General features: G+C 45.1%; 1 protein-coding gene across 3 annotated transcripts in view; it reads left to right on the forward strand.

Moving 5' to 3' along the window:
* Positions 1-24,052, forward strand: part of ASXL2 (ASXL transcriptional regulator 2) — a 248,647-nt gene that overhangs the window by 201,267 nt on the left and 23,328 nt on the right. For all 3 annotated transcript variants that reach the window (XM_054021956.1, XM_054021958.1, XM_054021957.1), the window contains 3 exons: positions 5,784-5,910; positions 11,342-11,482; positions 13,837-14,000. In XM_054021956.1, the coding sequence (XP_053877931.1) occupies positions 5,784-5,910; positions 11,342-11,482; positions 13,837-14,000 (432 nt within the window). The remainder of the gene's footprint in view (positions 1-5,783; positions 5,911-11,341; positions 11,483-13,836; positions 14,001-24,052) is intronic.

Genomic DNA, 24,052 nt, shown 5'->3' on the forward strand with positions numbered 1-24,052 from the left:
ATCTGTTGGGAAAATAACACAGCTGGGCACAGATTATCCAACGAGTTCTTGGAATGTATTGGAGACAATTTTTGATTTCAGAAGGTGGAGAAAGCGACTAGGGGAGAGGCTGTTCTAGATTTGATTTTGACAAATAGGGAGGAACTGGTTGAGAATTTGAAAGCGGAAGGCAGCTTGAGGTGAAATAGATCATGAAATGGTGGAGTTCATGATTCTAAGGAGTGGTAGGAGGGGAAACCAGCCCAGTAAAGATAATGGATTTCAAGAAGGCAGACTTTAGCAAACTCAGGGAGTTGGTAGGTAAGATCCCATAGGAAGCAAGTCTAAGGGGAAAAACAGTTCAAGAGAATTGACAGTTTTTCAACAAGATCATAGAAGATTAGGGTTGGAAGAGACCTCAGGAGGTCATCTAGTCCAACCCCCTACTCAAAGCAGGACCAATCCCCAACTAAATCATCCCAGCCAGGGCTTTGTCAAGCCTGACCTTAAAAACCTCTAAGGAAGGAAATCCCACCACCTCCCTAGGTAACCCATTCCAGATGTTATTAAGAGCACAAGAGCAAACTATCCAACTGTGTAAGAAAGATAGCAAGTGTGGCAAGAGACCCACCCAGACTTAACCAGGAGATCTTCAAATCTGAAACTCAAAAAAGAGCCACAAAAAGTGGGAACTGGGTCAAATTACAAAGGATGAATATAAACAAACAGCACAAGCATGTAGGGATACAATTAGAAAAGCCAAGGCACAAAATGGGATTAAACTAGCTAGAGACATAAAGGGTAACAAGAAAACATTGTACAAATACATTAGAAGCAAGAGGAAGACCAAGGACCGGCTAGGCCTCAATGAGGGAGGCAGGGGGGAAACAATAACGTAAATGTGGAAATGGCAGACTTTTTTGTTTCAGTTTTCACCAAAAAGTTTAATAGCTATTGGACATCTACTCACTTCTTTACTTTGTTTAGTCACGGTGGAGCTTTTCTGGTCCTCTTCCTCTGTTTTTTAATGTGGGGTATACATTTAATATGTGCCATTATTGTGTTTTTATCCATGCAGCTTGCAGTCATTTCACTTTTGTGATTGTACCTCTTTCATTTCCATTTAACTAGCTTCCTCATTTTTGAAGTTAAATGCTATTGTAGTGGTCTTCTTTATCGTTTTTTCCCCCACAAGGATGTTAAATTGAATGATGATATGGTCGCTTTTACCCAGTGATTCAGCTATATTCACCTCTAGGACCAGATCCTGGGCTCCACTTAGGACTAAATCAAGAACAAGTTGGCAGGTTGGCCAAAGGCATGGTCTAGAGGTACTAGGGGAGCAAAGGGCTCAGTTTTTCACACCTAGCTCCTGCTTGGAAAGATATGATCAGTGCTATGAGTGCAATGATGCAAGAAAACATAGCCATCACTTCACTTCTTGGCTTAGTGTCACTAGTGGCCCTTCCCTATTTTTAAAGCAGTATTGTGATTTGATTTCAGTTCTCCTAGCATGGTCTGGAAAATGTATTGCATATAACTGAATGGACACCAGTCTTCAACATGGTGCTCAACAGATTAGGACGCTGTACTGGAGGGGAGGGAAAGCAAATTCAAGAGTTGAAGACACTCCGTCCCAGCCTATTGATATATAATTCTAGAGACCATAAGCTTGAGTGTCTCAGCTGACCACGAGTGTGGGGATGCCACATGAAATAGAGAGAGTTGATCTGAGATGTGCAGAACCAAAGCCATAAAGACCATTACAGATCAAAGCTAACTCTGTGACCTACACCCTCAAATAAACTGGCATCCTGCAGAGTTTCTGGAATACCAGTGTAATATACTACCACCACATGGTACTGCTAAGTAAGCAGATGGCTGCATGTTGTACCACCTGAAGTTTCCAATTGACCTTCAGGTAGAGAATTACAGCAATCCAATATGCAGGCATGACTAACCAGGATGAGGTTCTGCACCTTACTGGAAAAATCACAACTTCCTTGCCAAACATAGATGGGGAAAATCAAGTCCCCTTGACCAGAGTGACTATGTGGACATTTGGAAGGACAAAGAGACCAGATGCTACCCTACTCTTATCATAGTCCAGTTCTCACCATGACTTTTGGAAGCTCAGAAATTGTACCATGCAGGTCTGATAAAAGCAGAACACTAATCTCGTGGTGTTGGCCCTTCAGCTTGAACCTCTCACTCTGTCCTCTCTCAGCCTCATGTGTACACTGAATGAGAGAGATGCGAGAATGGATTGCTGTGCTATACCACACAAGAACCCCAGATCAGATGTATAATCACTTAATGCTGCCCTCTTGGTTCTCCCTGTGTGAAGAATGGAGCTATGCAAGTGCAAATTTATGTCTTTGGGGGTGTCCCCAACACCCCATGATCACTGGTCTCAGAGACTGCCCTCAGGTCCAAAAAGGAAAAGCAAGGACACTTTAGGCTAGATCTTGGCCCTGATGCAGCCACTTTCCACCAGTTCACCATAAAGGCAGCTTAACTGGCTACCTAAGGGTTACACTGACATGGAATCCTCAGGTGGTGAAAGGCCAATGTAATGAATATCACCACCTTCTCCCACTCCTCCTTCAGATGGGCCGTGTGGCCAGCGAAAGGGGGGGTATGGTGAGGAAGGTGCAATTCCTAGCTGATGCCAGTCTGCCAGACTACCCCCTAGGGGCCATTATCCTCAGGTGCAACTTACACAAGCCCTGATGCTGACCTCAGCATTCACACTCTGTACTAACTGCGTGCTTGATGTACCTTTTTCTTTGCACAATCTTATCTAGTATTGTCTGTTTTTAATTGTATAAATAAAGAGAACAATAAAATGTTTTAGATAATAAATAAAACCCACATGCACTCACATGTTGACTAAGTGCTAGGAATATGGGACTCTCTCCCTCCGGGTCCTTGGAGAGCAGCTTTGAGAAGATGAGATATTAAATGCTGAAATTGTGGGGAGTTGGAGGGAGAAGCACAGTAGTATGCATCCACTTAAAGCAGTGGTGTTCTCAGATCTGCTCTCTGGTGTGCATGCCGCTCAGGCAGCCAGACTGGTAACATTTAAGGGTAAGCTCACCAGGAGAGAGAGAGGGCAAAACAAAAGGAAATAAAAAGAAAATAATCCTTCCAGGAAACAGTTTAAAACTGGGGCAAGCTGTTTTCAACTCGCTGTTTGGAATACAGTCAACATGCTAGACGCACCAGTCAGCTCCATGGTGGAATTTTTTTTAACTCCTTGAGGAAATGCACCTGGATATTTTTAGAGGTATTTACAGAGTGTTTCCACTGTTGCATTGAAACACCTGTTTGCTGCTGCCTGGATCAGCAGCAATATTAGGGAAAAACTCATTTTCACTCCCTAGGTAATTGGTTTTTAAACAGAGTGGTATATTTTTTGAAAGTAGCTTTAAAGGGACACTGTCAATTCTGACTGGGCCCAACATGTAGATGGTGTAAAAGCTAAGCTTTTACAAGAGCAAACGCTTGCATCTGAAGAAGTGAGGTTCTTACCCACGAAAGCTTATGCTCCCAGTACTTCTGTTAGTCTCAAAGGTGCCACAGGGACCCTCTGTTGCTTTTTACAGATTCAGACTAACACGGCTACCCCTCTGATACTTGACACCAATCTCAGTGTTGACATGGCATTTTAAAAAACCTCTTTCTAAATGAATAAACATTCCTCCTTTCCCTGCATCCTCACCCCCAGCAAGTGTTTGCAGCCCAAACATTTTCAGCACTGAGAATAAAACCAAAATGAATTCAGTGGTTTACGTTGTCCTGGCTGAGAAAAATCACCAAATAAATGGCATCAAGCCAAGAAGTGAATTGGATTTTTTAGAACCCTTTCACTTTGAATAATCTATGAATAACATAGGACTACCGACTACATACACGCCAGCAATGTACAAGAACAAACTGGTGCTCCCTCTGGTCCAGGATCTTCTTGACAGAAGCTGGTACCAGATGCTGCAGAAGAAGATGCAGAAAAACCTGCTGTTGACAATTATGGTATAATTTGCTCACAGAGGAAGTTTCTTACAGACCCCTGTCAATCAGTGGTTTGCTTGTGCCCTGAAGCAGGAAGATTTATAGCCATCCTAAAAAGATGTTTTGTCCTGTCCAATGTAACTATGGATGTCTACATTATCAATGGTTGGTTTCAGAGTAGTAGCCGTGTTAGTCTGTATCCGCAAAAAGAAGAACAGGAGTACTTGTGGCACCTTAGAGACTAACAAATTTATTAGAGCATAAGCTTTCTAAGGTGCCACAAGTACTCCTGTTCTTCTTTTTACATTATCAATGTGGGGGAGATAGCTCAGTGATTTGAGCATTGGCCTGCTAAACCCAGAGTTGTGAGTTCAATCCTTGAGGGGGACCACTTAGGGATCTGGGCAAAAATCTGTCTGGGGATTGGTTGTGTTTTGAGCAGGGGGTTGGATTAGATAATCTCCTGAGGCCTCTTCCAACCCAGATATTCTATGAATATAAATGTAATATTTTTTTTAAATCCCATTCATTTTTGCCCTCAATTATATATTGTGGCAGTGAATTCCACAGATTATTTATGCATCGTAGAAAATACTTTATTTACTAGTTTTAAATTTGTTGCATTGCGGTTTCTTGAACAAAACGTTCCCCTTGTCTTATATCATGAGTGGTGAATAGAAGTACCAAATCTCCTCCTCTAGTCTAGTCATTATTTTGTATACCTCTGTCATATCCCCACTTATTTGTGTCTCCTCTGAACTAAACATTCCCGATCTTTTCAATTGTTCCTCATACAGAAGTCTCTCCAAGCCTCTAATTTTTTTGTTGCCTGTCTCTGAACCCCTATTATATCTGATATATGCTTTTTGAGACAGAGTTACTTTCTATCCCATGCCTAATTTCCATCCTACATTGTACCTGCAATAGTTCATGCTACTCTCTGTTGGCTTCATTAGGGCTAGATTTCCATTTTTAGGCTAACTTTTTGGCTTGAATGACCTTATGAACTTTAGCATTTAACACAACTTTCATGTCTTGCCCTCCTCCTTCCTCTTCTGGTTAAGGGTATGCATGCCTTCTAGGACTTGGTTATAGTTGTTTTAATAGCCTCCATGCTGACACAAAGGATTTTAATTTTCTTCACTTTCGATTTTAGAATCTTTGACTACCTTCCTCATTTTGAAAAATTCCACTGTACAAGTTTTTTGCAAGATTCCTCCCGAGGAAGCTGAGATTAATTGTACTGTAGTCACTAGAGCTTAAATTCAGCGAGAGCCGACCAGAGAGGAGCTGTAGTAAATATTTTCAAACCTGCAGCAGCCTCAGCATTCCCCACAGGGCTGAAGCCCTGAGCCCTGGTTTGCCCTGCAGGGCTGGAGCCCCAAGCCCCAGAAAATACTCGGGGAGAATTTAAGCCCTGGTAGTCACTATTATTGAGTGGCTCTATTATAGTTATATATAATTATTGCTATAGTTATTTCTCATGTTCTCTAGAACTCGCTGTTCCAAGAAATGGTCATTTAAGATCCTGAGAAACTGTTCCACTTAAATCTTTTCCTGTTGTGTTATTTGAACAGTTTATATACAGACAAATGGTAGAAAATGTGTCTCCTTAAAATGGACAGTGCACTGGAAGCAGGGGATGTATTTCTGAAGCTCTTTAAAATTCTTGGCTGAAAGTGCTATCAGGGCCAAAGTACGACTTCTTGAAAAGGAAACTGTTCTGTATGGTGGTTATTACAAGCTTGGTTTGAATTTTTAATCAGTCATGTCCTTCTCTCCGCTCTCACTAGGCCCTGAAGCAGCAGCAACAGAAGCAGCAGCAGCAGCAATGCAGAGCAGGCATGCCTGTGTCTTCTAACCAGCATCTTCTGCTGAAGACTGTGAAGGCAGCCAGTGACTCCACACCTGCTAAACCTGGTACGAGGCAGCAAGATTCCTAGGCTCTCTTTTACTGTCCTGTCTCTCTAACTTGCCTTTCCTAGGCTTTAGGGGAAGAGGGAGGGAGAGGAAGCCCCTGTTTTCCAGAGCATTCTTTGTATTTCTAAACTGTTCCAGCTTCTGTCTTCTTGGCTTTGTCTATACCAGGAAAATGCATCGTGTTAGGGAAAAATCATAGATTTTAAGGTCAGAGGGAACCATATGATCATTTGTCTGATGCCCTGCACAGTACAGCCATCACCTAATAATTCCTGTATCAAACCAGTACATTCTGGTTGAGCTAGAGTAGAAAACAATCCAGTTTTGCTTTAAAGACTTCAAGTAATGAAGACTATCTGACAGCCCTTGGTAAAGTTCCAATGGTTAATCACCCGCACTGTTAAAATGTGCACCTTATTTCTAAACTGAATTTGTCTAGATTCAGCTTTCATGCATTCAATCTTACTATGCTGTTGTCTTGTAGACTAAAGAGCCCTCTACTATCAGAAAACTTCTCCCCATGTCAGCATGTATAGACTGTGATCAAGTCACCTTGTAATCTTCTGATGGATCGGCTAAACAGATGTAGCTTCTTAAGTCTCTCATTATAAAGCATGTTTTCCAGAACTTGAATCAATCATTTAGCTGTTTGCTGAACCCTTCACAATTTCACTACACTTTCTGAAGTGTGGACACTAGAACTCACTAATCCTTATTGCTTCTCAATATCTCCCCTTATTCAGCAAAGATCACATTAGCGGTCTTAGCCACAGCATCACACTGGGAGTTCATGCGCATTTAGTTATCCACTGTGACCCCTAAGTCCTTTCAGAGTTACCGCTTTCCAGTGTACTGGCTTTCCAACCTGTAACTAGGGCCTATATATTTTGTTCTGAGATGTGTGTCCTTGCATTTGGCTGTATGAAAATACACATTGTTCAAACAAATTCAGCTAACCAAGTGATCCAGATCACTCTTTTTATTTACCACTCCACCAATTGTTGGGTCACATTATCTGGTTACACCTTCCTTTGATGCTGTTGAAGGGGTTGCTGGAATGGGGCTTCTGAGGATTGTGTGACCCACAGAAGCTGTGTCCTTCTCACACCAAAGCTGTCTCCACCCCTCCTACCTTTTTTATTTAAAAAAACCATTTTGGTTCCAAAATGCATCATCCCCCACAAGATGTTCCTGACGTGGATTCCCTGATTCAGGCCCTCTGAAATCACTTTGAGAAGGGAGAATTGATGTGTAAGCCAAGGAAAATATGTTAACTAACATGTTTTAATTAGCACAACGTTAAACACAATTGTGCCCTTAGCGCAGAGAAAGACAAACTTGTGCTTAACATCATGCTAATTAAAACCATATTTCTAGTGGGGGAACAGATCCATGGAGATCTGTTCATAGCCCAAAGCTGTGTGATATCTTTAGCAATTATTTGGGAAAAGACATACAATCACTGCGGGTAATGTTTGCAGGTGTAACGTAGTACCTGCAATTATTACCCCCCTCCTCCAGGAATAGGGCTGTTACTGTCCCTCCGATCTCTGTTTAGTGTTTCCCTGACCTTCCACTGAGATGTTTACTTCTACTCCTCTAAGCTTTTTGTTGAGAGAGGCTTAAGCTACATGACAAAGTTTTTCTGGCATAGCTATGTCAGCTGCGAGTGTGAGTAAATCACACCCCCGATTCTACATAGCTACGCGGGCAGAAACCTTGGTGTAAATGTAACGAAGGCGACAGAAAGTGCGTCTGTTGGCATAGCTCTCACCAGTCAAGGAGTTGATGTACCTATGCCAGCAGAACGCTTTCAGTTGACTTATGCTGTCTCTCCATTAGAGGACTCTGCTGTCATCGCTATTCTGGTGTAGCTATGCTGGTAAACCATTTATAACAGTGGTGGGCAACCTGCAGCCCGGGGGCCGCACACGGCCTGTGATGGTAATCCGGTGGTGGGCCGCCAGATAATTTGTTTACAATGATCGCCCGCAGGCACGGCTCCCAGTGGCTGCGGTTATGCAGTTTGCAAGGGAGGAGCACACATGATATAAAGCTATGTAGATGGGTGGGGGGAAGCCCAGTATTGCACACCTTTGAACGGGGTTCCAAATGCTTGATTTCCAAGCATAACATTAATTAATGACTATATTATTTATTAACGCTTATGATTAATGTTTGTACAGTGCTTTGAAGTCAAAGTGCTAAGCATTATTATTCATTATTTACTATCATTATTTATTAATGTCATACAGAGGGTGTCACATTTTTTTTATCAGCCCTGGGTGAATAAATAATCCTACCAACAATGGAAAATGGTCCTTCATAAAGGCGCAAGGGCTTATTAATCCCTAAAGGGGCATGTTCTCCTTTCTTGTTTGTTTTAGCTAAGAGCAAAAATAAAAAATATATTTTCATTTTGACAAAGTTACTTTTGTGAGACCAGCTTAACTATAACTTTATCTTGTGACCCATCACAAGTTATGAATACATGTACATTCAAGAACACTGGTAGGCAGGTACCAGGCTAGATACATGGTTATGAGTACAGTGCATCTCCTGACACACTCACACTCTCTCTCTCTCTCTCTCTCTCTCTCTCTCTCTCCAGCAACTCCATTATGTTAGCACCAAACCTGCAGCTGTCTTTAGGGGAGAGAGAAAAAATAGGTCAATGCAACGTCAGATGCTTTTGCTCCCAAATCAAAAGCTACATCCAGTCCTTGCAAAAGTGACTGATCTGGTGCAGCCTGCTAGCCAGTGTAACAGGGTGAACCATTAACTACAGAAAGAAGATCAGAGTGGGCACTTATGGAATCTGAATAACTTTCTGCTCTCAGATCTGCCTGTGATCGGACTCCATGGGAGTTCCATGCTGAACGTTGGAGTTCGGCTTGGCCATGTAGAATTGAGGAGAATTTTGATGTTTGGCTCTCTTTTTGACTTGTTTCTACTTAACTGTGCATGTTTATTCCCTCTTTTCAATTGACCCCAAGAGAATCAAAACCAAAACCAGCTGAGGCTGTCTTGGCTCGCTGTCTAATTGCTGCTGGACTGGCCTATGGAACATCTGTTCAGATGACGGCAAGGTTGCGGCTAGGCTGCATATATCCAACTGCAAGGAACAAGCATATCTGCCAGATGTACTTTATGTGGTGCTTAATAATGAAGTGGTTGACAGGGTTGGCATTCAAGGGGTCCCAAGCCAGCTTTGACATTAAGACCCTATTGAGAGGAATAAGAGAAGGGAAGTCAACCACTTCTTGGTTGTTTCCGAAGCACTTCTTGCATGTACTGTTCCATGCATACATGGGAGCTATAGGGGAGGCTTGCAGGAGGAAATGCCAGGGGAAGGGGGCACCTCTAGCCACTCCTAGATAGATGAGGGAAGGCCTGAGAAGGGAGCTACAACTAGTTGGCATGGAAAATCTTGTGTATTTTATGTTTACATGTAGGAAAGGGTGTGGCAGGTGCATAAACCCTTCCACACAAGCTGGTGGGAGCCCAGTGCCATTTCAAATTTTTCACAACGTTTTCCTTGCTAACCAGTTTAAATCTGGATGGCTCTCTGGCTCTTCGGCTTTAGCTTTCTTCTTAGAGCTCCCCTCTACCCTGGTCTTAAGGCCCCATCCTGGCCCGTTTCATGTCCTCAGGGATGAAGTGACTCTTGCACCAGTTTCTGGCAGCCGGCTGGGAGATGGGAGGGCCTGGCCTTGTCACATAATTCTGCGGTGTTGTAGCATAATTTTGGTCTAATATGCGAAGTGGTCCACACCCATATTACGTAACACTTTCAATCTTCAAAGCATTGCATAGCCTACAGAATTCCTCTCCGTGCTTTCGGTTTACACCCTCCTCATAATTGCAGACAATTACCACGTCCCCTTTGGTCATTTCTTAGCCAGTCAGATATACTGAGCCATTTCCCTGCAGCTCCCTTTATCATTTTTGTTATTTTTCTCTGAATTCCCTTCATTTTGGCTGCTACATTATGATCGGGAGGTCCCCTGAAACCAGCTCCTTACCTCTGACTCACCAGCCCTGTGCAGGGTGTGAGTGAGAAAGAGGCAAAAAACATCCAGAAAAGTTGTGACTGAGGCCATCAAACTAATTCACTTGAGACCTAGAAGTAGCTCTCTCCCTCGCCCTTTGGTCTTACTAGACTCTCAGTATTTCTGGGTCAGAGCCTTGGATGTTTTATAAAACCTCCAGTACAATGGAGTATGATCCTGCTGGGAGCATTTGGGTGTTACTGTGACATAAGTGATTAATAACAATGTTCAATCACTTTGTGACTTATCCATGTGTACTCTTGAGTTCCTCTTCTATTGCCGAGGGACGGGAGCACCTTTGGCTATGTGGAGTGCAGGCCTGTTAATGCATATTCATCTAAGGCAGTGGGAAAACACCTGCTAATGTTCTTAATTCAGCTTATTGAGAAAGAGAAGAGGAAAAGAAAATGCACTTCGACGGGATGGGAATCTTTTTCTGTGAGCAGAAAGAAATGTTACTGCTGTAGAAAGAGGAATGTTGAAAAACTGAGAGCAGCACAAATGATCGGGTAGTGGGAGGAATTGATTTATGAGGAGATTTTAAAAGAGTGAAATCTGACTAACTTGGCTAAGCAATGACTTTAGGCGGAAGGACATGATGATAATCTGAAGTACATGAAGGGCGTAACCACTAAGGAGGGAAAAGAATCATTGGGGGTGGCCTAAGGGAGCGCCATGAGGAATAATGGGTTGAAATGAAGAAAGGGACAATATAGGCTGAGTATCATGAAATATTGCCCAGCAATGAGCTCCATCAGATAGTAGAGCAGTCTCTGAAAGGAAGTTCTCGTCGTCCCATCACTGGACTGGAAAATGCATAAAGAATAAACTGTCTGCATTGATGGGGAATAGATTTAGATGATCCGAGAGACTGTTTTCCATCTCTATCTTCTGTGATGATTTGATAGCTTCTGATAAGATAAGATAAGATAAGATAAGATAAGAAGGCCCTGCTGCTTATAGAAGGCTGGAAAATCAGTGCAAGGAGAGGAGAAAAATGTAAGGGCTTGTCTATTCTTACACAGCACTGCAGCAGCGCAACTGTAGTGCTTAGTGAAGATGGTACCTGTGCAGATGGCAGAGCTTCTCCCATCAGGGTAGGTATCTGTCCTGTTGACATAACACTGTCTACACCAGGACTTAGGTTGGTCCTGTGTTGCTCAGGGGTGTGGATTTTCCACATCCCTGAGTGACATAGTTACCAACTTAAATGTGTAGTGTAGACCAGGGCTCAGTGTTCATCCTATAGAACTTCTTCTCCTGGCACTGCTGTGAATTAGGGTACCCATATTAAAGAATGCTCTATTAAATCCATACAAATAGATGTTTTGTGTACCACTTGTAGATCCCCAATGTTAAAATGTTTGTTTCCTGTACAGCTTGGGAAGGAAGGCAGTCAGATGGACAATCAAGCAGCCCTCAGAACTCCACCTCCAGCTCCTCTCCCTCTGTTAAGGCTGATAATTCCCTGCCAGGCTTGGGGAAGAAACCATTTCAGAGATCTGACAGACTCCATGCAAGTAAGATATTTATTTTTCTGCACAAAGAGGGTTTTGTTGCTCTGATGACAGAGTAAAAAGCAGAGCGGAAAATTAAGTAAAAGCTGCAGCTAGTTCCAGGGTTGGAGCAGTTTCTGGCCCATCCTGAAAGCCACTCCTGCTCTTCAGCATGAATTAGGGAAAAGAAAAACCACCACCCAACTCAGAAACTCTATACACCAAACATGTCCATGCCCAGCTCTTCTCATCAGGAAGCTTTGCTGGCTCTTGTGTTCGTAATCCTCTGTGCAACAGAGGCAGAAAAGGACTTGCATTATTTAGCAGCCTTTTCCTTCTAGCACTTAAGGTGTTTCCGTTACCTTAAAAAGGAAACAAAAATAAACCCCATCCTTCAAGCCCAAGAGTGTTACTTGGTTTCTTGCCAGGTTTTTTAAGTTACGTGTTTCTCAATTCCCCTTTGTTGCTTGTGGTTTGTTTCACAGATGCTTGGAGTTTAAATGAAATCTCACTATTGTCTCTGTAGGCCAGGGGAATAGGGGGAACCATGTGCTCAGCCCCATCACCCCTTACTTCACATGGGCCAAAAAGTCCATCCATTGGTAACAGTTTTTGTTGGATTTGATCTGAATTAGTGGCCTTGAGGTGAAAGGTTCCATCCATATCCCATTCGGGGTCCTCTGCAATTTCTCCATGGCCCCTTAAGATCTTGCATTGTGGCAACCCACACTTAGTAATGTCAAGAGCCCATCAGTAGAGCCCTGCAAATCTCTGGATATCTGCTTTCTATCCACGGACCATATATGCGGATACAAATTTTGTATTCACCAGGCTCTACCCATCAGTGCTGCTTTGTCAGTCACTCGAACGTTACCCCCCTCACGCAGGAGGGTGCAGCCCTGCTCCCAGTACACAGGTGCACAATCACACAAATCACCATCACAGTTGGCCCTAGCTGACCCCTTTCTTTGCCTCAGCCTGGATGCCCTCGACGGACATGGACGCCATGGAGACTGAAGCACTCCAGGTCAGGGCTGAGATATGTTGGGCCCATGTGAGGGAAGTTTGCTTTTGCTGTACCTGTTCTGGGCATAAGTATCCAGCATACCCAGAGCTACTGCACCATCCCAGCACTAAACGTTAACTTAATTTAAAATTTGAGGAAAAAAGAATAAGGCAGAGCCGTGTTCATTTATTGTTTGTGGCCAAGCTCCTTGCTAGCACTTTGCCAGTGAGAGGTGTGCAGCACAGCCAGCTGGAGAGAGCTGCTCTGTATTCCAGACCCCACGCCATCTGCAGGTCAGGGAAATAGCGCAAACCAAACAGATTGCAAAATCGACACTGGAGTTTTCTAAATGGCCTCTGAGTGGGTGTGTCACCTTTCTCAAATGAAACAAGCTTCCATAGGAGTTCTGCTGTGGGGAGCAATTACCTTAAAATCATCATCCCCACGCACTGGCAGAACATGGTATGACTGTCTTCATTAGACTTATTATTAATGATACATTTTTAATTGACGTTCACAGAACATAATGGCATATTGCCAACAATGTGTAACAGACAAGCCCAAAGGAAAGAGCATACACTGTACAGATGCTCTCTCCGGTCAGGCTGTTTCTGAAATTACAGTGCTCATGTGAGACTTTCTGTAGCATGGGGATTGGTGCTAGAACTGCAAGACTAGTGGTTAGGACCTTTACCATGTGGGAAAAGGGAAGAGGAGAGGATATTTTTTCATTCTTACTGCTTTGTTTAGCATTGTGGTCTCAACACAAGCAGAGCTGTCTGCTGAAAACTGTGTACGTGATACTGATTTTTTTCTAAATCACTTCTGCTTTTGCTGAGTTCAAAATACGAACGAACCAGCAAGAAATCCAAAGGAAGAAGCTGCCCCGGGCCACAGGATTAAAATAGAAGATTAAAGTACACTTGCTAAAAAAAATCCTCCTGAGAGAGACTCCTACCCCAGCACAGGGGAGGTTCTGCTATCTCGGTACCATGGGCAGCCTAGAATCCTTGCAGAGTTAGGCAAACCCAGACAAAACAGAATATTAGGGGTTAATATTTTCCTTGGGAGATGAGAGACCTTCATAGCCCCAAGAATCCCCACATGATGTTTTTAATCATCCCATCACACTCTAACTCCCACGATTCCACGTAATGCTAATCCTTATGGCAGAAGGGTGGATGTTCGTCTGCTCTGCTCCCGACTTAGCCAGGGAGCTTACTGCTCCCTCCCTTCCAGGGGTTGAAAATGAGCCATCAAAACAGCATTATTAATAATGTCATGTAACCGTGAGCTAAGTGAAGAGCAGCTCAGAGATAGGGGAGCCCTTATTCTTGCCTCAGGTTACACAGACCTCTGTGGTTCTTTGCAGGGCAGCTGAAGAGGACGAAATGTGCTGAAATTGATGTGGAAACACCTGACTCCATCTTAGTGAACACAAATCTGCGGGCGCTGATCAACAAGCACACATTCTCTGTCCTACCCACAGACTGTCAGCAACGGCTGCTGCTGCTGCTCCCAGAGGTGGACAGGCAGGTACGTAGAGGAGGAGCTATGTTTCCAGGTAACAACATGCAGATACCAGGGATTGTTTGCTTCATACACAGCAATTGCCAATTCACTGAGATAAGGGCAGTCAAAACTCAAGTTTCAGAACATGCTTGCTGGAAACTGGGATGGCATTTTTTCATCCACATACAACACTATTTGGAAAAATACATGGAGTGTTGCTTTCAAGGAAGCATTAGGTCAGGGGTTGGCAACCTTTCAGAAGTGGTGTGCCGAGTCTTCATTTATTCACTCTAATTTAAGGTTTCGCGTGCCAGTAATACATTTTAACCTTTTCAGAAGGTCTCTTTCTGTAAGTCTATAATATATAACTAAACTATCGTTGTATGTAAAGTAAATAAGGTTTTTAAAATGTTTAAGAAGCTTCATTTAAAATTAAATTAAAATGCAGAGCCCCCCAGACCGGTGGCCAGGCCCGGGAAGTGTGAGTGCCACTGAAAATCAACTCGCGTGCCGCTTTTGGCACCTGTGCCATAGGTTGCCTACCCCTGCATTAGGTATTGATGGATACCAGAGGTGATGGGCCTATAGTTTTATCCAATATAGTGAATCCTACATTCCTAATAGTAGTGAGATCAGTGGATTCTGCTGTAGTGGAGTGGACATGCTAGGGGCAGGGAGTGTTGACTGCCAGCTTTTTTTCAAAATCTTTACAATGTGGTCTTATCCCCATAGCCGTTTAGGAGAGATGCCTTACTAGATGGTCTCTAAAACAATTGATATACTTTAGCCCAGTCCCCTTATGGTTTCTGGATGTCTCAATAGTTGTCATGTTACCACTGTTATACGCTGGGTTTGGTGAAATGAGACATGAGGCTGGATAGGGCTTTAGCCTTGCATAGATGCACAATGCTTTACGTAGAAGGGAGAAGGTGTTAATGAATTATTTGTCAACACAGAGGAAGATGCTGTCCCTCCTACACAGTCTTTGTTCTAAATTGGAACACAGAACACACAATTTAGAGCTATAGAACATGTGGTGCAGATTTCGTACATTTTGTGGATTACCAATGAAAGAATTCTGTGCTTTAAGAAAGGATCTGAAAAAGTGAAGAGGATAATTCAATGCATAAGAAGAGGGAGGTAGGCCCATATATATGGAGTAGCAGGTTAAGAAATTATGAAGATAAGTGGGAGAAGGATACAAAGAAGGCATAACGGAAGGTGGTTAGCAGGTCCATAGGCAGTTGGAGGAGTAGGTGGAAATGAAGGCAGCGATATAAACACTGGCAAAGTTCCACAGAACCTTGATGGTGAAGATGAATACTATTTAATATTTTTATGATGGCAGCATGTAGAGGCCTGAACCCCATCTTTCTAGGTATGTTATAAACAAATAAAAAGCTTGAACTGACACACAGTGGAGTGACATGGTCTGAGAAGCAAAAACTTGATCATTAGCCTCAGAGTTCTGTAAAGATTGAAGGGGGCTCAGATAAGAAGAGTCCACAGAGGAAGAAGTTGGAATAAGTGAACTGAGCTTTGACCCAGGAATGGATAAAGGTTTTGTGGCAGAATGGAGAGGAAAGAAGGTATTTCAGAGCTGTAGAGATTGAGTTCTCAACATTTTTGATACTGAGGCCCCCATTCCCATTCCAGGATCCTTTCTTCTATCTAGCCATATGAGAAGGGCAGGGTGGTTTCAATATCCTGACAGCCCTAGATTGAGAAAACCCATGATATAGTTATAGGTAGGGTGAAATTTTTCAGCCAAAACTTTTTTCAGTGAAAATTAAAGATGATGTGACATTGAAATGTTTCATAGATTCCAAGGCCACAAAGGACCATTGTTATCATCTAGTCTAGCACAGACCAGGTAATTCCTAGAGCAGATCTTTTTGAAAAACATCAAATTGTGATTTAAAAATAAGTGATGGAGACTTCACATGACCCTTTGCAAATTTGTTTTTCATTGAATTGTTCACATGGGGGGTTGGGGGTTGAGTGCTTGCTTACATCCATTCCACATTAGGTGTGCACGTGCCATGTGCACAGTTGCTGGAGAGTTTTCCTCAGTGGTATCCGTCAGGTCAGCTCTAGCGCCCTCGGGTGCTGTTCGCTTATGCACCGGTACAAGAGGCACCGTCGACCCTGCACCCTCTCACTTCCTTCTGATTGCCCGTGATGATTACTGGAACAATTCCTCTTACTTCAGCAAGGTGTTTTCAGTGGTTTTCTTCTCTGTATCTTAGTTGATTAGTCTTAGTATAGCTGTAGTGTAAATATTGTAAATAGCACTATTGTAGATAGTTAGAACCCCTTCCCTTACTGTTGAGGGGCTCCCTTCGCCACAGGGGCCACGCCTGCTCTGGTCCCCGGGCTTCAAACCTTGTGCCGCCTCTGGCAAGCCTATGCCCATGAGCGACCCACACTCCAGTTCTCTGAAGTGTCTGGAAGAAAGTCACATGAAAGAGCTCTCTCAAAGTTGTCGGGAGTGTAAGCCTCATACAAAGAAGGACAGAGAGATCAGACTGACGGCTATCCTAATAGAAGCCGTTCGGATTCGGCACCAAGCACTATGGCCCTGGTGCGAAGCGCTCCTCTGGCACAGCATGCATCCTGACACTGTTCTCCATCTCCAGTATCAAGGAAGCATAAAAAGCAGCGCACCAATAGAGGGTGCTCATCGGTGCCTAAGAAAGGCAAGGAAGTGGAGTGTGAAGCGTGTTGGACCACTACTCATCTCCTGTCCCGTGATGGCACCATCGACTCCACCCAGAACGTTGAAGTCTGGTGTGGGATCCCCACAGCAAAGCTGGGAAGTGATCGCTATGCCAGTGGGATTGCAGTGCCTTCAACCCTGGAGGCCTTTGCAATGGCCAGGTACTTGTTATTGCTCCCGGTACCACCAACTCCAATGTAACAACCATTGGCTCTGACGAGCATGAGCAGGAGAGAGCATGGTGCTCTGAGCTCCTTCCCAGCACCGGGACTTTCAATACCTTCTAGGGCAAGCCGACACTGCTTTCCTTTATGTGGTCATCCCCAGTCCACCACTGGTCCCTGAACCTTCAGCACCAACAGCAGAAGTGAGGGGTACCACTGTCCATGGTCACCTTGGGAGGACTCATCATCTGAGTCAGACGTGGAGCCCTACACCCAGCTCAAGAGCCACCACCGGTACCCATCCTACATGCTGCCAGACCTCAGTTTGGGTCCCTCTGCTGGTATGTGGCCAGGTGGGCAGTGGCCTATGCATTGGCCATTCTGGAACCCATGGGGGTTTCCCGTTGTACCAGGTCCATCTTCTCACCCATCATACTCAGTTGCTTCTGAGAAAAGGGCTCTGCTCTGCTTAGCACCAGACCCCAACTCCGATACCAAACTCGATACCTATACACAGGATGTGGGCCCCATGGAGGTAATAGAGGCTGAAGAAGAGGAAAAAGGCCTCCCTCCAGTGCAGGCCTTTTCTTCCTTTTCCCCAGATGAGGCTGTCTTGGAAACAAGCTGCTCACTGCTGCAAGATGATTTTAGAGCCCATCAGGAGCGTCTGAAGTGGATAGCAGCTAACCTGGGGCTAGAGATTGAGGAGCTCAAGAAATTGTCCCACAGCCTCATTGATATTCTGGCTGCAACAGCACCATCTAAGGTGGTCCTACCTATTAACAAAGCGGTAATGGGTCCAGTCAAAGCCCTCTGGCAGACCCCATCTTCTCTGCTCCCCACTTCGAAGAGGGCAGAGAAGAAATATTATGTGCCCGCCAAAGGTATGAGTACCTATACTCTGACCTCCCTCCTGGGTCCCTAGTTGTATCAGCAGCCAATGAGAGGGATAGACAAGGCCAACCATGTGCTACCCCCACACAGAAAGATGCAAAAAAATCGTAATCTGTTTGGGAGGAAAGTTTATTCAACAACTGGTCTTCAGCTACGTATCGCAAACTAACAAGCCCTGCTGGGGAGATATGATTACAACTTGTGGGACTCCTTGTCCAAATTTAAAGACTGCGTGCCTCAGGACTCAAGGCAGGAATTCTCTGCCTTACTAAGGGAGGGAAAAATATGTTGCCAGAGCCTCTCTCCAGGCAGCACTGGATGTGGCTGATGCGGTGGCCAGGACAATGGCCTCACCAGTGTCCATGAGGCAATGCTCTTGGCTACAGTCCTCCAGGCTACCTCAGGAGATCCAAAGTCAATCCAGGACCTCCCTTTCAAAGGCTCCTCGTTGTTTTTGGAGCAAGCAGACACAAGACTCCACAGCCTGAAGGACGCAAGAGCTGCTCTCAGGTTCCTGGGCCTCTGTGCGCCATCCACTTCAAGGAAGCCCTTCAGGCCTCAACGGCTGGCCTGCTTCTCAGCTCCACCACTGACACAGGGACCTGTTTAAATGAAAGGGCAGAGGTTACAAGCATCAACTGCTCCCATTCACCTCAACCTTGCTGCCGGGGTTACATAGGTACTCCAATGGCCCCTGCAGGCATTTTGAAGGTGTGCCTGAGTGCACTGTAGCAGTTCTCATCTCGGATTCTGCACCTCCTTTATTTTTGGACCAACTTTCCCACTTCAACTCAGCATGGTTCCACATCACATTGGACTGCTGGGTGCTAAATACAGTGGTGGACAGTTACATCCTTCAGTTTTCCTCCATCCCTGCCTCCCACTCCCCATTCCTGTCCCTCTTCAGGGACCCTTCTCAAGAGCAACTGCTAGCCCAGGAGGTGCATACCCTCCTTTGGGTGGAGGCTGTGGAACAGGTACCTCAAAGTTTGAGAGGGAAGGCTTTTTTTAACTCCTGATGTTTCCTAAACCCAAAAGCCAAGGGATCCTGCCCCATCCTGGACCTGCGTTGGCTTGACAGTTATCTCAAGAAACTGAAGTTCTTCATAGTCTCTTCATCCACTCCCAGGATCCAGGGGACTGATATGCTGCTGTCGACTCAAAGGGCACTTACTTTCACATTTCTGTCTTAAGAACATAAGAACAGCCATACTGGGTCAGACCAAAGGTCCATCTAGTCCAGTATCCTGTCTTCCGACAGTGGCCAATGCCAGGTGCCCCAGAGGGAATGAACAGAACAGGTAATCATCAAGTGATCCATCCCCTGTTGCCTATGCCCAGTTTCTGGCAAACAAAGGCTAGGGACACCATCCCTGCGCATCCTGGCTAATAGCCATTGATAGACCTATCCTCCATGAATTTATCTAGTTCTTTTTTGAACCCTGTTATAGTCTTGGCCTTCACAACATCCTCTGGCAAAGAGTTCCACAGGTTGACTGTGCGTTGTGTGAAGAAATACTTCCTTTTGTTTCTTTTAAACCTGCTGCCACTGAAGAGTTCTAAGGTTTATTGTAAACCAGACTCATTATCAATTCGCAGATCTCCCTTTTGGCCTGTCTACAGCCCCACAGTTTTTTACAAAATGCATAGCAGTGGTAGCTGCCTTCCTCAGAAGGTGAGGCGTTCAAGTCTACCTGTACCTCAATGACTAGTTGATCAAGAGTCGTTCTGAGGCTCAAGTAAAGAACAGCTTCAGCCTGGTCCAAGTCACCTTCCAAGCACTGGGCCAGTTGATAAACGAACAAAAGTCGACTCTCATTCCAGTTCAGAGAACAGAGTTTATCAGTACTCGACTCAACCCAGGCCAGAGCTTTCCTTCCAGAGGCGTTATTCCAGGCTACGTTGGACTTCATAGCCAAGGTCATGGCTCACCCAATCACAGCAGCCCATGTTTGCCTCAAATTACTGGGACACGTGGCTGCATGCACTTACGTGGTCCAGCACACAAGGCAGCACCTCAGGCCCCTGCAGACATGGTTAGCGTCAGTGTACTTTCCGAACAGACATCACTTGGAATTGGTGCTTACAGTTCTGGTCCCAGTCCTTGCCTCCCTTGACTGGTGGAAGGACCCCCCCCCCCGGTTGGTAATGGTGGGCATTCCCTTTGTCATCCCCCAGCCATCAGTGTCACTAGTGTCAGACACTTCAGACCTAGGTTGGAGAGCCCACCTCGATCGCCTCAGGACTCAGGCCTTGTGATCCCAGAAAGAGCTCTCCCTGCACATAAACATCAGGGAGCTCAGAATAGTCCACTTGGGTTGCCAACTGTTCCTTCCCCAGATCGCAGGCAAGGTAATACAAGTGCTGGCAGACAACACCACAGCCACGTTCTACATCAACAAGCAGGGAGGAGCGCGCTCCTCCGTCCTGTGTCGGGAGGGACTTCTGCATGAAGCACTTTGTCTACCTCCTCGGCTTCACATCTTCCAGGAGCCCGGAACACCCTGGCAGATCACCTCAGCAGATCTTTCTCCTCTCACCACGAGTGGTACCTTTACCCAGAGGTCAGCAGGTTCATCTTCTAAAGGAGGGGATCTCCCCATATAGACTGTTTACAACCAACCAGAACTGGAAATGCCTTCCGTTTTGCTCACTGTGCGGGCACAGCCCTGGCTCCCTTTCTGACACCTTCCTGCTTCCATGGACAGAGCTCCTATTCTATACATTTCGTCCAGTTCCTCTGGTTCACAAGGTACTTCTGAAAATCAAGCGGGACGAGGTGAGAGTTATTCACATAGCCCCAGCGTGGCCGTGCCAACACTGGATTGGCACGCTGCTAGACTTATCAGTAGCACCCTGCTACCAATACCACTCCCACTCTGCCCAGACCTGATTTTGCAAGACCATGGCCATTTACTCCATCCAAAGCTTGGGTCCCTTCACCTGACTGCATGGAAGTTACATGGCTGAACCCAGAGGTGCAAGCCTGTTCAGCACAAGTTGGACAGGTCTTGTTGGGTAGTAGGAAGGCGTCCACTAGGGCTACCTATCTTGCTAAGTGGAAGTTTTTCTCAATATGATCATCCCAACCAGGCTTTTCTCTGACTCGATCTTCCATTTAGTCTGTTCTGGACTATTTGCTCCATCTGAAACAACAAGGTCTGGCCCTCACATCTATCAAGGTGCATCTAGTAGCAGTTTCGGCCTTCCACCTGCCAGTGGGCAGTAGGTCAGTTTTCTCTTACGAGATGACGCTTTGCTTTCTTAAGGGATTGGAGACACTTTACCCTCAAGTTCACGATCCAGTTCCCCAATAGGACTTAAACCTGGTCCTATCGAAACTCAGACCTTCCCTTTGAGCCGCTAGCATCGTGCCTTCTGCTGCTTCTCTCCAGGAAGATCACCTTTCTGGTAGCGATTACTTCAGCCAGAAGAGTCTCTGAAATCAGGGCCCTTATGGCAGAACCCCCGTACATGGTGTTCTTTAAGGACAAAGTCCAACTGCATCCCCATCCGGCCTTCCCGCCAAAGGTGGTTTTGCAGTTCGATAGCAACCAGGCCATTTTCACATAAGTCTTCTTTCCAAAGCCTCACAAGAATTCAGAAGAGCGGCAACTTCACTCATTGGATCTTAGGTGTGCCTTCACCTTCTACATCAAGAGGACTAAACCATTCCACAGATCCATGCAACTCTTTGTGGCAATAGCGGAGAGGATGAAAGGCCTATTGGTTTCAGCCCAGAGAATCTCATCCTGGATAAACTCCTGTAATTGGGCATGCTATAAGCAGGCAAACATCCCTCTTCTGGCCATCTTGACCATGAGAGCTCAGGCCTCTTCAGCAGCATTTCTGGCACAAGTTCTGATCCAAGACATCTTCAGGGCCACATCCTGGTCATCAGTGCATACCTTCTCCACTTCGTCATCATCCAACAGGCTTAAGACAACACCAGATTCAGGAGAACCAGAGTTGCAGTCCACATGTCCATGAATTGTCAGCCCACCTCCTTGGGTACTGCTTGTGAGTCACCTACTGTGGAATGGACATCAGCAAGCACTCAAAGAAGGAAAAACAGTTACTGACAATCCATAACTGTTGTTCTTCGAGATGTGTTGCTCATGTCCATTCCACGATCCACCTACCTACCCCTCTGTCGGCGAAAGCTGGCAAGAAGGAAATGAGAGGGGGTGAGGCCGGTGGCCCCTTTATACTGGCGTGTAAGCACATGACATCAAAGGGTGCTAGAGCCGACCTGACAGATACCACTGAGGGCAAAATCTCCAGCACCGATGCATCCAGTATGTGCACACCTAGCGTAGCATGAGCAACACATCTCGAAAAACAGTAGTTACAGAAGGTCAGTAACTGTTTTTTTGTTTTGTTTTGCTTTTTTAACTTGAAACATTTTCTTTTCACATTTTCAACATGAAATGTTTCAATTATTGTATTTTTCTTCAATTTAATTTTGTTTTAAATTAGTAATAATGCTCAAAATTGAAACAAAATGTTTCATTTGACCCCAAACCACTTTTAAGATTTTTCAGAATTGTCAGCAAACAAAAAATCAGCTATTCACACAGTTCTAGTTAGTCTGGCTGCTAGAGGAAGCAGGGGGCTGAAAGGTGACACTAGATTTGCTGTGGTTAATAGTGATGGCAAAGGAAAAAGGAGGAGTTCAGGTTTTGCCATGTTGAATTTGACATTCCCTGCTGGCCCAGAACAGCATTCAGCTACATTCCAAGGAAGGGGCTGTGACATTCTATACCTGGGGGGAGCGTACTGTAACCCCATATTACTCATTTTCATATAATCATGATCTTACATATAAAGCATGCATTGTAAGGTATCATGCTGAAAGCCATTTCTCTATCCATGTATATGTCTCATTAATGCATATGAAGTTATGAGAATTGTGTTGTATGGTTGTCACTAAAACATGCTGTAAGTTGGGGAATCAGCCAGATATCCGCTCCCCAGAGACAACAGCAAGGAAAGTAACCAACGCCCGGGTGAGATGTCAAACAACCCATCAGCAATCATTGTCCAGCAAGGGAGCTACAATGCAATGACTCACCTGCATGAGGCCACCCCAGGGGAATTGCTCAGCCTTGCTTGGAGAGACTCAGCAATGCCCCTAGACATGCCTGGACTTGTGCTCCCCAAGCACATGGACTGAGGATATAAAAGAGACAGAATGGACACATACAGTGCCCTCCTTCTCCTGCCCCCACCTTCGCTGCTAGCAACTAAGGTCTGGTCTATACTACCCGCCTGAATCAGCGGGTAGAAATCGACCTCTCGGGGATCGATTTATCGCGTCCCATCGGGACGCGACAATCGATCCCCAAATCGGCGCTCTAACTCCACCAGCGGAGGTGGTAGTAAGCGCCGCCGACAAAAAGCGGCAGAAGTCGATTTTGCCGCCGTCCTCACAACGGGGTAAGTCGGCTGCAATACGTCGAATTCAGCTACGCTATTCACGTAGCTGAATTTGCGTATCTTAAATCGACTCCCCGCTGTAGTGTAGATGTACCCTAAGACACTGAGAAGAAGACAAGCCTCCAACAGAGGAGATTGGCCCAGGTTTAAGAAACAAACCTGTATATTAAGCACTGCAAGGGTGAATTGTCGGGTTGGAGGGAGGTTACTAGTGGAGTGCCTCAAGGTTCGGTTTTGGGACCCATCTTATTTAATCTATTTATAACTGACCTCGGGACCGATTGCAAGAGTGGGCTGATAAAGTTTGCGGATGATACGAAGGTGGGAGGAGTTGCAAACTCGGAGGAGGATAGGGATACTCTGCAGGGAGACTTGAATGAGCTTGTGAATTGGAGTATCAGAAATAGGATGAAATTTAATAGTAAAAAGTGTAAGGTGATGCACTTGGGGAAGAATAATAACAATTTTAGTTACAAGATGGGGACGCATTGGTTAGAAGTAACGGAAGAGGAGAAGGACCTAGGGGTCCTTGTGGACCGCAGGATGACTATGAGTCGGCAATGTGACGTGGCGGTGAAAAAAGCCAATGCGGTCTTGGGATGTATTAGGCGAGGTATATCTAGTAGAGATAGGGAGGTCCTGCTTCCGTTGTATAAGGCGCTGGTGAGACCTCATTTGGAGTACTGTGTGCAGTTCTGGTCTCCAATGTTTAAAAAAGATGAACTCAAACTGGAACGGGTGCAGAGAAGGGCGACTAAGATGATCAGAGGAATGGAAAACCTGTCGTATGAAAAGAGATTAGAGGAGCTTGGGTTGTTTAGTATGACAAAGCGAAGGCTGAGGGGGGATATGATTGCTAT

The sequence above is a fragment of the Malaclemys terrapin genome, chromosome 3 (assembly GCF_027887155.1).
Source record: "Malaclemys terrapin pileata isolate rMalTer1 chromosome 3, rMalTer1.hap1, whole genome shotgun sequence".
NCBI classification, from domain to species: Eukaryota; Metazoa; Chordata; order Testudines; family Emydidae; genus Malaclemys; species Malaclemys terrapin.